The 13,780-nt window shown below is 42.5% G+C and overlaps 1 protein-coding gene across 1 annotated transcript in view; it reads left to right on the plus strand.

Moving 5' to 3' along the window:
- Positions 1-2,912: 2,912 nt before the first annotated feature.
- TTK (TTK protein kinase) overlaps positions 2,913-13,780 on the plus strand; it is a 29,469-nt gene continuing 18,601 nt past the window's right edge. The window contains exons 1-4 of the mRNA XM_062608259.1: positions 2,913-2,986; positions 7,854-8,028; positions 10,149-10,293; positions 11,630-11,855. Coding sequence (XP_062464243.1) covers positions 10,149-10,293; positions 11,630-11,855 — 371 coding nt within the window. The 5' untranslated portion in view covers positions 2,913-2,986; positions 7,854-8,028. The remainder of the gene's footprint in view (positions 2,987-7,853; positions 8,029-10,148; positions 10,294-11,629; positions 11,856-13,780) is intronic.

Genomic DNA, 13,780 nt, shown 5'->3' on the forward strand with positions numbered 1-13,780 from the left:
TGCTAGCTATATTCTAGCAAATAGCAAAGGTTTATATCCAGATTAAGCAAGTCTCACTTGACAGATTTTGGATATTATTTGAGACCAGTATTCCTTAAGCAGCAAAGCAGAAAGAACAAAGAAAAAGAACATAATGTGGAGAAACAAGAACCATAGATTTATACAAAGGGTAAGAAGATTAATCGGAAATTATTTCTCTGGCCAAGAAGCAGATGCTGTGAAGAAGCAAATCTGACTGAAAGAAACATTTTAAGATGAGACCCATACTTTCCAAGCGATAAAGAATGCTGGTCAATTATTGAACACCGAGGATATGTCTCTCGAAGAGTCTTGTGGATTCGTGAAGTTCAAGGTGGAAAGAACCACTGGATTATCCAGCCTGATCTCTTAGTACAGTTTAGAAGTTTTCATGTAGTAGCTCTACTAAGGGTCAGAGTAAGTTATGCTAAATATAACATACTGTACTACAAGCTCTACCTTAACTATGAAAAGCAGTAAAACATATGCATTTCTTTCCAGAGCTTATCACCTCTTTTCCCATTTCTCGGTGCTTTTTTCACTGCCCTTGTGCCTCCCTTTTTCTGCTCCAGGTCTCTCAAATACAGAACCTGCCTCTAATCTCTTCTTCACTGCTGGTCCCATAGTTTTGATAAATCTGTATTTAAATCTGGTATGGCTAGCACCGTTACTAAAGCAGTGATGGTATTCCGTTACCATCGTGGTGTGGTTATGGAGGTGCTCCTGGTGTTGTACAATCATACTTCACTTTTCAAAATATGCCACTTCAAATACCTGTGAACTTTGGCTTTTCTTCACATAAGTCCCTCATAACCACATGAGATCCAGCCACCTTTCACAGTGTGATCTGTAGCTTTCACCAGCTTCTCACAGTGTTACATTCAGCAATTTCTCATCACATGCTCTAGATTTCCATGACTCCTCCATCTGCTTAACCTCAGGCTGGGACCTAGTCAACAGTCCAACCATTTGCTGACAGCCTTAACACCATCTTAGTATCAAGTTTATCGGCAGCCATTTTGTATTACCAATACAGTACTCAAAATACATCCGTTCAAGCCAATCCTCAAGGTATCCTTCCAAAATGAACAGCTCAATCACTTCTTACTGACACTTCCTTTTTGGGATCTGTTGATTAGCCAATTTCTAAATCAGCATTTTGTGTGCTGTAAAATGCACAGATGCGCGTACGTCTACCTCGTCTTCTTTCTCCCATTCATTTTGATTTTGCCAGGATTCTATGTGGTATCCCAATTTCTCACCATAGCCACAGAAATTAAATGACAACTCCTTGCACCATTATTCACTCACTAGAACAATGCAACTTTCTTGTTCTTTGACCCCACCAAAACCTCTGCTGATAAATAGTCTGTGTCCCTCAAGTGGAGACAGAAGCAGAGCAGATTCACGGAACTTGCACTACCTCTTTCAATTTTCACTAGAATTAGATTCTAACGGAGCATCAAAGCTCCAATACAACAAAACTGTCAAATCTCCCCCAGATATGTATATGCAAGGATGAACAAGGCAATGCACAAAAAAAAAAATCATCTCACTTACTTGTAGCTGAAAGTTATAATTGCTTTATTCTTAGTAAAGAAACAGACATGTCCATGGGATCATCTACTGCATTCTAAAATAGGTGGATGGACTGAATTTCTCTCTTGGAATGTCTCTTTTCCTTGACTGTAGAGTGATCACAAATCACTACATTATACAAGATAGTTAAATTTCAGATGAATGGAGTAAGATAAATTTCAATGACAGACCAATATAATATTCTTAATACATCATATGCATTATGTGCATGGAATGATAATGGGTAGCAATTTATCAAATTAGTAAGGCTTATATATATATTTATATACACATCTCACTTTTTTTATAGTGTTAAGATTATTTTGACAACATAAGCATCAGAAGAACCATATCACTGTAAAGAACACAGAAATTAGTATGCACAGCCAGAATGCAAACTTAGAAGCTGTTCTCCTCAGGGCATCTGCATTACTATAATCCGACCCCGAGAAAGGCCAGCTCAGAGAAAGAGCTGCTGTTAGTAGCTTTAGACCGACTGCAGATTTCGGATCAGCTTATGAAGAATCCGTCTGAGAAAAAGGTAGTGGAAAGACACCGTCTTAAGGAGGCGATCAGGACATACAGTCCTGCTATTCTGTCACAGCTAAATGAAGCTCAAAACTTATCTAGATATCGCTTAAGACGGAAATATTTTCAAACACATTTTAAGTAAGTTCACATTATACCGTTTCTGTGCTCTGCATTTGTATAATCAAGAACTGAACGCGGGTAGCTCACGCTTCCCTTTCCACCCCTATGGAATCGGGTATAACGATGGAGCTATGCCAGCTGCCCGGACGGCGTGAATCAGGCGCTGCTTCTGCCGCCCCTGTCCCACGTTGTAGCGGGAGCTTCGTCTCCCCGCTCCGCGAAGACCTCCAGGGGAAAGAGGCCTGCGGCCAGCCAGCCAGTCGAGAAAAACCCGCCACCACCGCTGAGGGAAGGCCTTCCCGCGCCCCTCCGGCACGAGCCGGACAGCAAGGCGCGGCCGGTGCCCTGCAGAGCACCGCTACAACCCCACCCAGGCTCTCTTCTCCCGGCAGAAACGGGTTACTGAGCTAACCGAACCGCTCCCCTGCTCCCTGGGACAGCTAACGGCCGCGCTCCGCACCGCGCCTGCGCACACCGCTCCACTGCGCTGGAAACGATGCATCGGAAGGAGCACCTGGCCCCGTAGACAACACTCCCACCACACCTCCCTCCAATAGCCGCAGCCTTTGCTCTTTGTCTTTTTTCTTACCAATCAGCGCTTAATTCCTCCCCGCCCCCTGAGCCTTTCTGACCAATGGGAAGTGAGCTCTTTGAGCGCCCTTGATATTCAAACTGAGAGCGGCGCGCGGGTACTAGTTTGGCTTGTGAAGGAGCAGCCGCGTAAGCGGCGGTGGAGAGGGTAAGTGTTACCGGGCCGGGGGCTGCGGAAGGACGGGGAAGGAAGTGGAGCGGTTCGTAGGGGGAACGGAGGTGTGCGTTCGGCGGAGGAGCACGCCCTGCGTAGCCTGTGGCGACGGTGCCCGCAAGGCAAGCCTTGCGCCTGCCCCACCCTCCGCTCCGGCCCGTGCAGCCGCCGGGAGGCCAGCGCTGCCCCTCGGGGTGCGGCGGAGCGTGGGGCGGGCACGTGAGTCCCCCGCCCCGGCATGCGGGGTGGGCTGCGGTGGAGAACGGGGCCTGCGGTTCCGCTGGGCTTTCCGCCCCTGAGGATGAGGAAACTTGGTGTCGCTTCTCAGGCTCTTCCTACTACTGCTCACCGTCTTCCTCTCGGAGTTTCTTTGTTTTTGGTTAACCTGGGTTTCATGAGGGGTTTCGGTAGTGGGTTGGTTCTTCTGTTCTGGGTTTGGGCTTGTTTTTTGTGTTTTTGTTTGTTTTTTTTTTTTTAATTTATTTAGGTTCAGTATGCTATGAAACTAAACGCAGAAGAAATTCTGGATAATACAGTTGGTTGCAGGCTTGGCAACATACAAGAGGATGAGGATATCAAAGCATTGTGCAAGTTCTCCTCATTTAGGCTGAGGAGCAGCACTTCCCATAAATAGAATGAAGCAGAACTGAGCTTGATATTAACTTATGCAAGCTATTTTGGATATAGGAGAGGCCATGTGGGCAAGGAGAGAAGAATCTTGGCATGGGTACTCATTCACCTCCAACTAGTGCAGGTGATAGAACAACGGGTATTCCTGAAATGATACCCTAAATTAAAACTACTTGTTTTTTTTTTTTCTTGTTGCTGCTTGGCTATATCCTTAAGCTTATATCTTTACATAAGCTTTCAGAACTTAAAATTGTGTGCTGCTCTGTTAGCCTTTTCTGCCTCTTGGTAACTTACCTGCCCAAACCAAGCCTGTTTTGTTTATGCCACAGTAGCTCACCTACTTCTCTGCTGTTCAACCTCTTTCTGATTAGCCCTGGTTTGTATCTTTGAGTCTTAGCTCTTTCACGGTTAACACTGGAATTTATTTTTTTTCCCTATTTCTTTTCATAATGTGGCAAACTTTTAAGATAATGATTCTTTCCCCAATGTTTGATATTTTTGTTTCCAGTTAAGAAAATCCTGATTTATGCTTTAAGACTTCTAAACAAAACCAGTGAAGGATTATGTACATGTATGGGGTTTATGTTTTTTTTTAAAGCCTGTGTAAAAGCTTTAGAAACACCATGTTTCTTATTTTTTTGGGAAATGGTTGCTGGATAAAGGGGACTTCCACTAACAGCTGCACTAGGGAACAGCTTAGAAATGAGTTACAAAGTCTGTCTTATTAGATAGCTGGCTAATAATCTTGTGACCAAGTCTTGTAATCAGGGTGTCATATGGGGCATGAGGGGAGATGGAGATGATTTGGAGGGCTTTGCCACTCATCTGAATTTAGACTTTGATGTCTGCTTATGGGAAGCTTTAGCTTGACTTTTTCCGGTAACCGTTATTTAACATCTGTCTGGAGTAAGCAAAAGTTGTGAGATTTTAGAGGGCAGACTTTGGCTTCTTCAGGAACCTGCTTAGTAAGTTTCCATGGGAAATAGCCCTAGAGGGCAGGGGGGCCCAAGACTGTTGGTTGATATTCAAGGATCACCTACTGCAATCTCAGGAGTGTTGCATCCCAGCTAGAAGGAAGTGCAGCAGGAGGGCCAGGAGACCTCCTTGGATGGATAAGAAGCGGCTGAGGAAACTTTGAAGGGAAAAAAAGAGGCTTATAAAAGGTGGAAGCAAGGACAGACAGCCTGGGAAGAATACAGGGATGTTGTCCGGGAAGCTGGGGACCAGGTTAGGAAAGCTGAGGCCCAGTTAGAATTAAACTCTGATGGGGATGTTAAAGATAACAGGTATTCTGTAGGTACACTGCAAATAAAAGACAGACTAGGGACAATGTGGGCCCTCTCCGGAAGCTCTCAGGAGAACTGGCTGCCCTGGATTTGGAGAAGACTGAGGTTCTTGATGACTTCTTTGCCTTGGTCTTCACTGGCAAATGCTCTGACTGCACCACCCAAGTCTTGGAAGGCAGATGCAGGGACTGTGAATACCTTAGGCCCACTGTAGGAGAGGATCTGGTTCAAGGCCATCTTAAGAACCTGAATGTACGCAAGTCCATGGGTCCTGATGAAATCCATCCACGGGTCCTGAAGGAGCTGGCAAATGAAGTTGCTAAGCCACTGGCCATCATGTTTGAAAAATCATGGCAGTCAGGTGAAGTTCCCGATGACTGGAAAAAGGGAAATACAGCCCCCACTTTCAAGAAGGGAAAAGTGGATGAACTGGGGAATTACAGAGCAGTCAGTCTCACCTCTGTGCCTGGCAAAATCTTGGAGCAGATTCTCCTGGCAGGCATGCTAAGGCACGTGAAAAACAACAAGGTGCTTGGTGACAGCCAGCATGGCTTCACTAAGGGGAAATCCTGCCTGACCAATTTGGTGGCCCTCTCTGATGGGGCTACGGAACTGATGGACCAGGGGTAGAGCAGTTGACGTCATCTACCTGGACTTGTGCAAAGCATTTGACACTGTCCCACATGACATCCTTGTCTCTAAATTGGAGAGATATCAATTTGATGGATGGAACACTCGGTGGATAAAGAACTGGATGGATGGCTGCATGCAAAGAGTTGTGGTCAATGGCTCATTGTCCAGCTGGAGACCAGTAACGAGTGGTGTCCCTCAGGGATCAGTGTTGGGATGGGTCTTGTTCAACATTCTTGTCGGTGATGTGGACAGTGGGATTGAATGCGCCCTCAGCAAGTTTGCCGATGATACCAAGCTGGTGGTTAAGTTGATACCCTGGAGGGAAGGAATGCCATCCAGAGGGACCTTGACACACTTGTGAGGTGGGCTGATGCCAACCTCATGAAGTTTAACCATGCCAAGTGCAAGGTCCTACACCTGGATCAGAGCAATCCCAGGCACAGCTACAGGTTGGGCAGAGAAGAGATTCAGAGCAGCCCTGTGGGGAAGGACTTGGGTGTGTTGGTTGATGAGAAAATGAACATGAGCCAGCTTCAGTGTGCACTCGCAGCCCAGAAAGCCAACCGTATCCTGGGCTGCATCAAAAGGAGTGTGACCAGCAGGTTGAAGGAGGTGATCCTGCCCCTCTACTCTGCTCTCCTGAGACCTCACCTGGAGTATTGTGTGGAGTTCTGGTGTCCTTAACATAAAAGGGACAAATGAACTGTTGGAACAAGTCCAGAGAAGGGCCACGAGGATGATTAGGGAACTGGAGCACCTCCCGTATGAAGATATGCTGAGGGGGCTGTTCAGCCTGGAGAAGAGAAGGCTGAGTGGAGACCTCATAGCAGCCTTCCAGTACCTGAAGGGGGGCTATAGGGATGCTGGGGAGGGACTCTTCTTTAGGGACTGTAGTGACAGGACAAGGGGTAACAGGTTAAAACTTAAACAGGGGAAGTTTAGATTGGATATAAGGAAGAAGTTCTTTACTGTGAGGATGGTGAGGCACTGGAATGGGTTGCCCAGGGAGGCTGTGAATGCACCACCCCTGGCGGTGTTCAAGGCCAGGTTGGACAGAGCCTTGGGTGGCATGGTTTAGTGTGAGGTGTCCCTGCCCATGGCAGGGGTGTTGGAACTAGATATTCTTAAGGTCCTTTCCAACCCTAACTATTTTGGCTCATGTTAAGTTTCTAATCAGACCATAGGAGCAGATCTAAACAAATATTTAAGCTAACAGTGTAGCCACAATGGTGTTGGGGGTATAAGGAAAATATAGTGAATAGGCTAATATTAATGTCTTTAACTAGGTTAATCTATTCACTTGGAGAGAAAAGAGGCTGGGCAAGCTTGTGGACATCTACTTCATTTGTTTGCTGCCCTTTACACCTCCTTGGGTAGAGAGATTCACAATATAGGTAGATTTCAGGGGCAGGAAGAGTGTACCTTTTTTCAGTAATAAAAAGGTATTTTTACACTTTCTCAAAGTCTGCATATGAGGGAAGACTGCATTTGGCTCCATTCTGAAACTGAACAAATATTGTAACACTGCAAATCCAGTATTTCAAGACTGGATGTTATTATCTTTATTTATTATCAATTAATATTCTTGGGTGTCACACATGGACTTCTATGGCTAATCTGTAATGCTGCTTCGTTTAAAACAGACTGCTAATTAGTCTTTGTCCCTTGGCTCCTTTTTTAGTGGGTCTGTGTGTGGAGGGGTGGGGGTTGAAGTTACTTAAACTACTACACTTTCTTAGAGGTAGTTCTGTATCTTCCTGATGTTCTCCCTGATCCTTGATTCCTTGCCCCCAACCTCCTTTCCTGTACTGGTTTCTAGATCTTGAGTGTGCTGCCACGGAGCTATTGCACTTGGAAGCTCAGTTCCTATTGAGTGCATATACAATGGCATGTTGCTGCTTTAGGGCTTTGCTGTCTTGTCAGATTTTGAATGCACTTCACACAGATGATTCACAGCAAATGCTTTTCTAAAAGTAAGGATGCAGCAGATTAAGTCAAAATAAGACTGAATACTTGCTTACAGTTAAACTTTGGCATGAGTAGAGATGTTAGTTGCAAATCATGCCAATACACAGCTGAATATGCCTTTAGTGTATTGTTTATCTGAACATCATAATAAGCAGACACACTTGGAAGTGCTTGCACTCGGTGTAAAAATTATCTTTGAGCTTTTTTGTTCTGTTTTTATTACTGACAAGGAATAGTTTTAATGAAAATTATATTTCTGGGATTTCATGAAGTTTAGGCAAGCTTTCAGGCTTTACTGAGATTCACTTACTTTTCAGTGTCTAACCAGTCCATTTCTTATACAGATGAACTTCAGGATGGACAGCTACATTTCTTGCCTTTGCTGGATTCTTGGGATCATCTGACATAGTCTGACCTGCATTCACCTTACCTTTTTGACAAGGCATATCCATTCTTCAGGAGAGTATTTTCCGTATAGTACACATTGAACCTTGAATAGTTAAGCAGCACACCAGAAATGTAAGTCTGATGCATACTGATAAAAGTTAAGATCAAATTTATGCAGAAAATGTTGCAGGGTGGTTTTGTTTGGTTGTTTTTTGTTTGGTTGTGTTTTTTTTTGCCTACTATGTTTGACAAGCTATCATTTGGAAAAAGAATAATGAACTTTTTACATTGGTGAGGAAAATATAAATATTGTGTTTAAAAATAAAATAAAATACCACTGGGAACTCTTAGTAATTACAGCTGTAATGAGAGATCACAGTATCACTAAACATGAGGTAAATTTCTCTTGATGGTCTTGGTGCTTCAAGTTCTGGAGAAGCTGACTTTTAAGTCTCAGCTCAGTGAAACATAAGTTGTATTTCAGATAGTACTGATTTAGCATGCTGTTTCTAGCTTTCATAGTGGCAGGGTTTTTTTTGTCTGTGTAGGGCTTGCTTACAGCTGTATTTGGGGGATGTTTGCTTCTGCATTTCTTAGACCACTGAAAATATTTCATTTTGTGAAGGAAGGAAGGAACCATTTCCATAACTTAATGCATTTTTTGCTTTTCTGCAAAGATATTTACAGTCATGTCTTCAACATCTCACCAGGCTCCAGTTGCTGTTAAAGTGCTCCTAAGACCTTTTAGTAGTGGTAATACTGATGGTGCATTTGGCAGACTACATCTTGGACTGTACACAAAACCCGCCATGTTTTGAACCTACTAAAGCAGCAGTTCTAGACAAGATCAGACTTAATGTTCTTGATGGCAGTTTCTAGTACTAGTTCTAGGATGAACATGAAATATGCTTGCTCCTGCTGTATAAAAGCAAGTTCTGTAAAGATGACAGTCTTTCTGGTTTATGGTCTCTGCTTGGGGAAAGCTAGGAGTCTGCTCCTTTTTAAAGAAATGTAAACTTGAGATGGCTAATGCTCTAAACTTATTGTGAGACTTACTGGAAGTGGTGCCAACTTTATTTTTTAGATAGTGGAATTAGAGATGGAGGAACTTTTTTATCCCACTCAATTACATTGCTATCAGTCATTCATCTAAATCAGATCTAATCTTTCTGGGCCTTCCATCAGCTTTTCATTGAGTTGTTATACCTGAGTACAAAAGGAACAAAGAATAACAATTTACTGTAAAAATAAACTTGATTGTTTTTGAACCTGTTTGATCTGTACAGAGTTACCTTCCCCGTTTCTGGGTTCAGCTTCATGTAATTGGGAAGCCAATTACCCTGGATATGTACTTAATTCACCACAGTTTTTAATATTAAAATTCCCTTGTTCATTAGATGCATGGGACATTGATTAACATGGAAAAAGCTGTGATTAGTGTCTTTTATGAAAATGTGAAAGACTTTCTGTGTAGGCAGAAAAAGATACATGATATAAAAGTTTGTTTGCTTTTGGTCTGCAGATTTGGCCACGTCATGTGGGATGTAGCTATATTTCTATGATAGATTGCCAGATGTGCATATGCAGTAAGGAATATGTAAAGAATTGTGTTAATGTATATTAATAGATTATTGTGATGGGAAGGGGATGTGAGCTGGAAAGGTGAAAGTATCAAATGTGAGAAAAATGACGTTTTTTCCTCTCAGGTGCTTGGCTGTGCTGCATTTGTTGACATTGCCAAGTGTGTGTGTTTTCACAAGCTCTATTGGGTAAAAATCTTTGAGCTTGATGTTTATCCCCAGCAGGCATTTTACTGTACCAGTGCCTTTCAGCATTTATTCACTGGTGGAGCTTTTAAGTTTTCTAACAAAGTGCTGGGTAATTATCATTTCAGTATAGTTTTATTTGTTGTGTCTTTGCTAGTCTGTGTTAATCGGAAAAGTTAAGCCCTCATATTCAACAGATCAGTCTGTGCTATGATGTATTGAGACTCAATTGCAAACTTAAATTGCCATCTTAATAAATTATTGCAAGCACATCACAATAGCATTTAATAGCTCATTTAAGTTGGCTTCTGTGGAGACATTTACTTGTATAACTACATTGACAAAGCCTTAATAGAATATTTGTTGCATAATGTGATTGATTCTCCAGCTGCAAAATGAGAGGCTTTCCCATGGGAATTCCAGTTAAGGTAAGCTATAACGGGATTCTTCAGTAACTTCATGTTTTTTTTTAACTTTATGCCACAGATGGAGGAGGGGGACCTAAGTGAAAGAGGATTGCCACAAATTGCTTCAATCATGAGTAGGGTTAGAGACTTGAAAAGCAAATACAGAAATGAAGATAATATCACAGATGAGCTTAACTGTACTAAAATCTCAGCTGACACAACAGGTATGTGTGTTTTATTACTCTGTTGTCGCTTACACAACACATCTTGGAATCATGGAATACTTAGGGTTGGAAAGGACCTTAAGATCATTTAGTTCCAACACCCCTGCCATGGGCAGGGACACCTCACGCTAAACCATGCCACCCAAGGCTCTGTCCAACCTGGCCTTGAACACTGCCAGGGGTGGAGCATTCACAGCTTCCCTGGGCAACCCATTCCAGTGCCTCACCATCCTCACAGTAAAGAACTTCTTCCCTATATCCAATCTAAACTTCCCCTGTTTAAGTTTTAACCTGTTACCCCTTGTCCTATCACTACAGTCCCTAATGAAGAGTCCCTCCCCAGCATCCCTATAGCCCCCCTTCAGGTACTGGAAGGCTGCTATGAGGTCTCCACTCAGCCTTCTCTTCTCCAGGCTGAACAGCCCCCTCAGCATATCTTCATACAGGAGGTGCTCCAGTTCCCTGATCAGCACCATGGCCCTCCTCTGGACTTGTTCCAACAGTTCATTTGTCCCTTTTATGTTGAGGACATCAGAACTCCACACAATACTCCAGGTGAGGTCTCAGGAGAGCAGAGTAGAGGGGCAGGATCACCTCCTTTGACCTGCTGGTCACGCTCCTTTTGATGCAGCCCAGGATACAGTTGGCTTTCTGGGCTGTGAGTGCACACTGAAGCGGGCTCATGTTCATTTTCTCATCAACCAACACCCCCAAGTCCTTCTCCACAGGGCTGCTCTGAATCTCTTCTCTGCCCAACCTGTAGCTGTGCCTGGGATTGCTCTGACCCAGGTGTAGGACCTTGCACTTGGCATGGTTAAACTTCATAAGGTTGCCATCAGCCCACCTCACAAGTGTGTCAAGGTCCCTCTGGATGGCATTCCTTCTCTCCAGGTTATCAACCGGACCACACAGCTTGGTATCATCGGCAAACTTGCTGAGAGCGCGCTCAATCCCACTGTCTATGTCACCGACAAGGATGTTGAACAAGACCAGTCCCAACACTGATCCCTGAGGGACACCACTTGTTAGTGGTCTCCAGCTGGACATTGAGCGATTGAGCACAGCTCTGTGTGTGTGGCTTTATCCACTGAGTGGTCCATAAATCTTAGCCTAGACTGAGTGAAAGAACTGTTAACCGAAATACTTTAAGGTTTAGCATTTCTTCAGTATGAATGATCACAAAATACATTTCATCTCCCCTTGTTTCTTTAACTGTAGTGCTTTAATATTTAAAACAAACTCACTAGGCATCTTGAATGAAAGCGTATAAAAAGTGTTTTCCTCTGTTAATGGTTACTGGAGTTTTAATCCATCTCCTTTGTCGTTTTTCTGTCAGATAACTCGGGAACTGTTAATCAGATAATGATGACAACAAATAATCCGGAAGATTGGCTGTGTTTTTTGCTTAGGCTAGAGAAAAAGGGTATTCTTCAGAAGGATGTTAGCCTCCTAAATAGACTCATTGGTCGCTACAGTCAAGCTGTGACTGCATTACCTGCAGAAAAGTACAGTCAAAATGAGAGCTATGCTCGCATCCTTGTGAGATTTGCTGAGTTGAAAGCGTAAGTATAAATGTTCAATATGAGAACTCATCATTAAGAATTCTGCATTTTATTAGAAGCTGATAAAAATGGCTTGTTCTCATTAGTGATTTCTGCTACAAAGTATTTTATGTGGATGTTTTCATATTGGCTTCTTCAAACTGTTGACCGGTTTTGACTCATCGCTTATCTGTCATCTCCAGAATACTTGCATTTTTTTATATATGCTCATAAACATAATTGTTCAGAGTTATTTGATTTAGAGACACTAACACTCCTTTGGGGGGTTCTGTGTGTGAGGTATATAGAGAAATAGTATGAGACTTTTTTTCAGCTCTATACTTGAGCTCAAAAAAACCTGTGTGGATAAAATCTGATGTAATTTTTGGTAACTCTAATCTGTGTATTAAACTGTGTATGTGGCAAGTTAGCATTAGTTTCCCCGTGGTATTCTATGTGATTTGCGTGTGAGGCAGAAAACTTGCTATTATCTAATCCATCTAGTCAGACCTTAGTGGTCTTATGCATATCTCGTCTGCTTTATCCCGTACCTAAGATTGATCCTAGCTACGCTAAACTAGCTGCCTTAGGGTAGGAAGAATGTCTTGGAACATCATTGAGTAATTTCACGCTTATAAAATTAGTTTTGGTTGTGGTCATTTATTGCTTTATTCAGTCCAAGTTTGAACAGTGTGGGTTGTTCAGACATTTTCCGACATAATTTTGGACAGGGTTATAACTTGATTCTTTGGTAAGCAGTTCTTTTGTCACTTGAAATATTACAGCAAGTATTTTGATGAAGAGCTGTGTTTTAACTTGCATCAATCCTTAATAATTATGGTTGAGCAGGTGATCTTCCAGTGAATATAGCTAGTCTTTCTCACATGTATAACACCAGAACATGAAATTGTTTTTGACTGATCAAGTCTAAAAAAGAACAGCAGTGTTGCATATCTGTAGCTTTTGGAGATTAATGTTATTCAGTGAGTAGTTAGTTGGATCTTCTGTGTTTGGCATGTTTACTTATTACTTGTAACTTTCTTGGTGTTTGGTTTTTCCCTAGTGTTTCATACTTGCCTTCTCTGTGCCTGTTTGTCTAGTACTATCTATTTTGTCTCTGTTCAATTTTAGTTTCTGTTAAAGTCCTCTCATCTCATGACTTCTTAGAGTGCTTCCAATATGTTTTTTTAAGCTATTGCAAGTAGAGTAACGCTTTGATATATAGGTGCTCTCATGATACTCCCTTTGGTGGGAAAAGTGCTTTTCATTAGAGTTGTTTGTTCTGTGAAATATTTCACTGAACAGAAAAAACAAGTCAGTGTCAGGTCTTCAGAAGCAGTGACAATGGCTTGAGATTTTAGCATCTATTGGCATCAGCACTGTTTTCTTCTGATCAAAGCTGGACTATTCCATTGTTCGCATTGGACCTGTACCGTTCTGGTATCTTCTCTAGCTGCAGTCTCATTATGCCAAAACCTCTTGACCTAGTATGATACTGAGTTTGTTTAAAGAATCATTAAATGTACTGTGAAATAGGTGAAGGTGAACAGGCAGCTGCATTTGTGTTTATCTGTATTGCACATTAACCATGCCATGCCTGTTTTCATGCAATGCTTCTGGCTGTAGCACAGTGCCACCAAGTGTGTGGCACTTGATGCCTGTTGCTAACATTTAGGTCTTGTGTATGTATTCTTATCCAACTTATTGCTGCTATATACAGGGACTTTATTTTTTAACCTGCTTTTTGAAAGTGAATGTAATTAATGTTACAGCTTTATTTCTGTTACTCTGACTTGCCTGCAGATGAATTATTCTGTGCCTGTCCAATTGGTTTGGATGATCAGAGCTGTATGTGTTAAAATTACTGGAGTTCAGTAACATGCCTAAACTGAGGCTTTTGTTGCTCTTAATTCCAGAGAATTCTACTGGAAACACATTCTCTTTAG

Source organism: Pezoporus occidentalis, unplaced genomic scaffold (genome assembly GCF_034315485.1).
Source record: "Pezoporus occidentalis ecotype Australia unplaced genomic scaffold, CSIRO_AGI_Poc_V1 ctg13, whole genome shotgun sequence".
In the NCBI taxonomy this organism is placed as follows: Eukaryota; Metazoa; Chordata; class Aves; order Psittaciformes; family Psittacidae; genus Pezoporus; species Pezoporus occidentalis.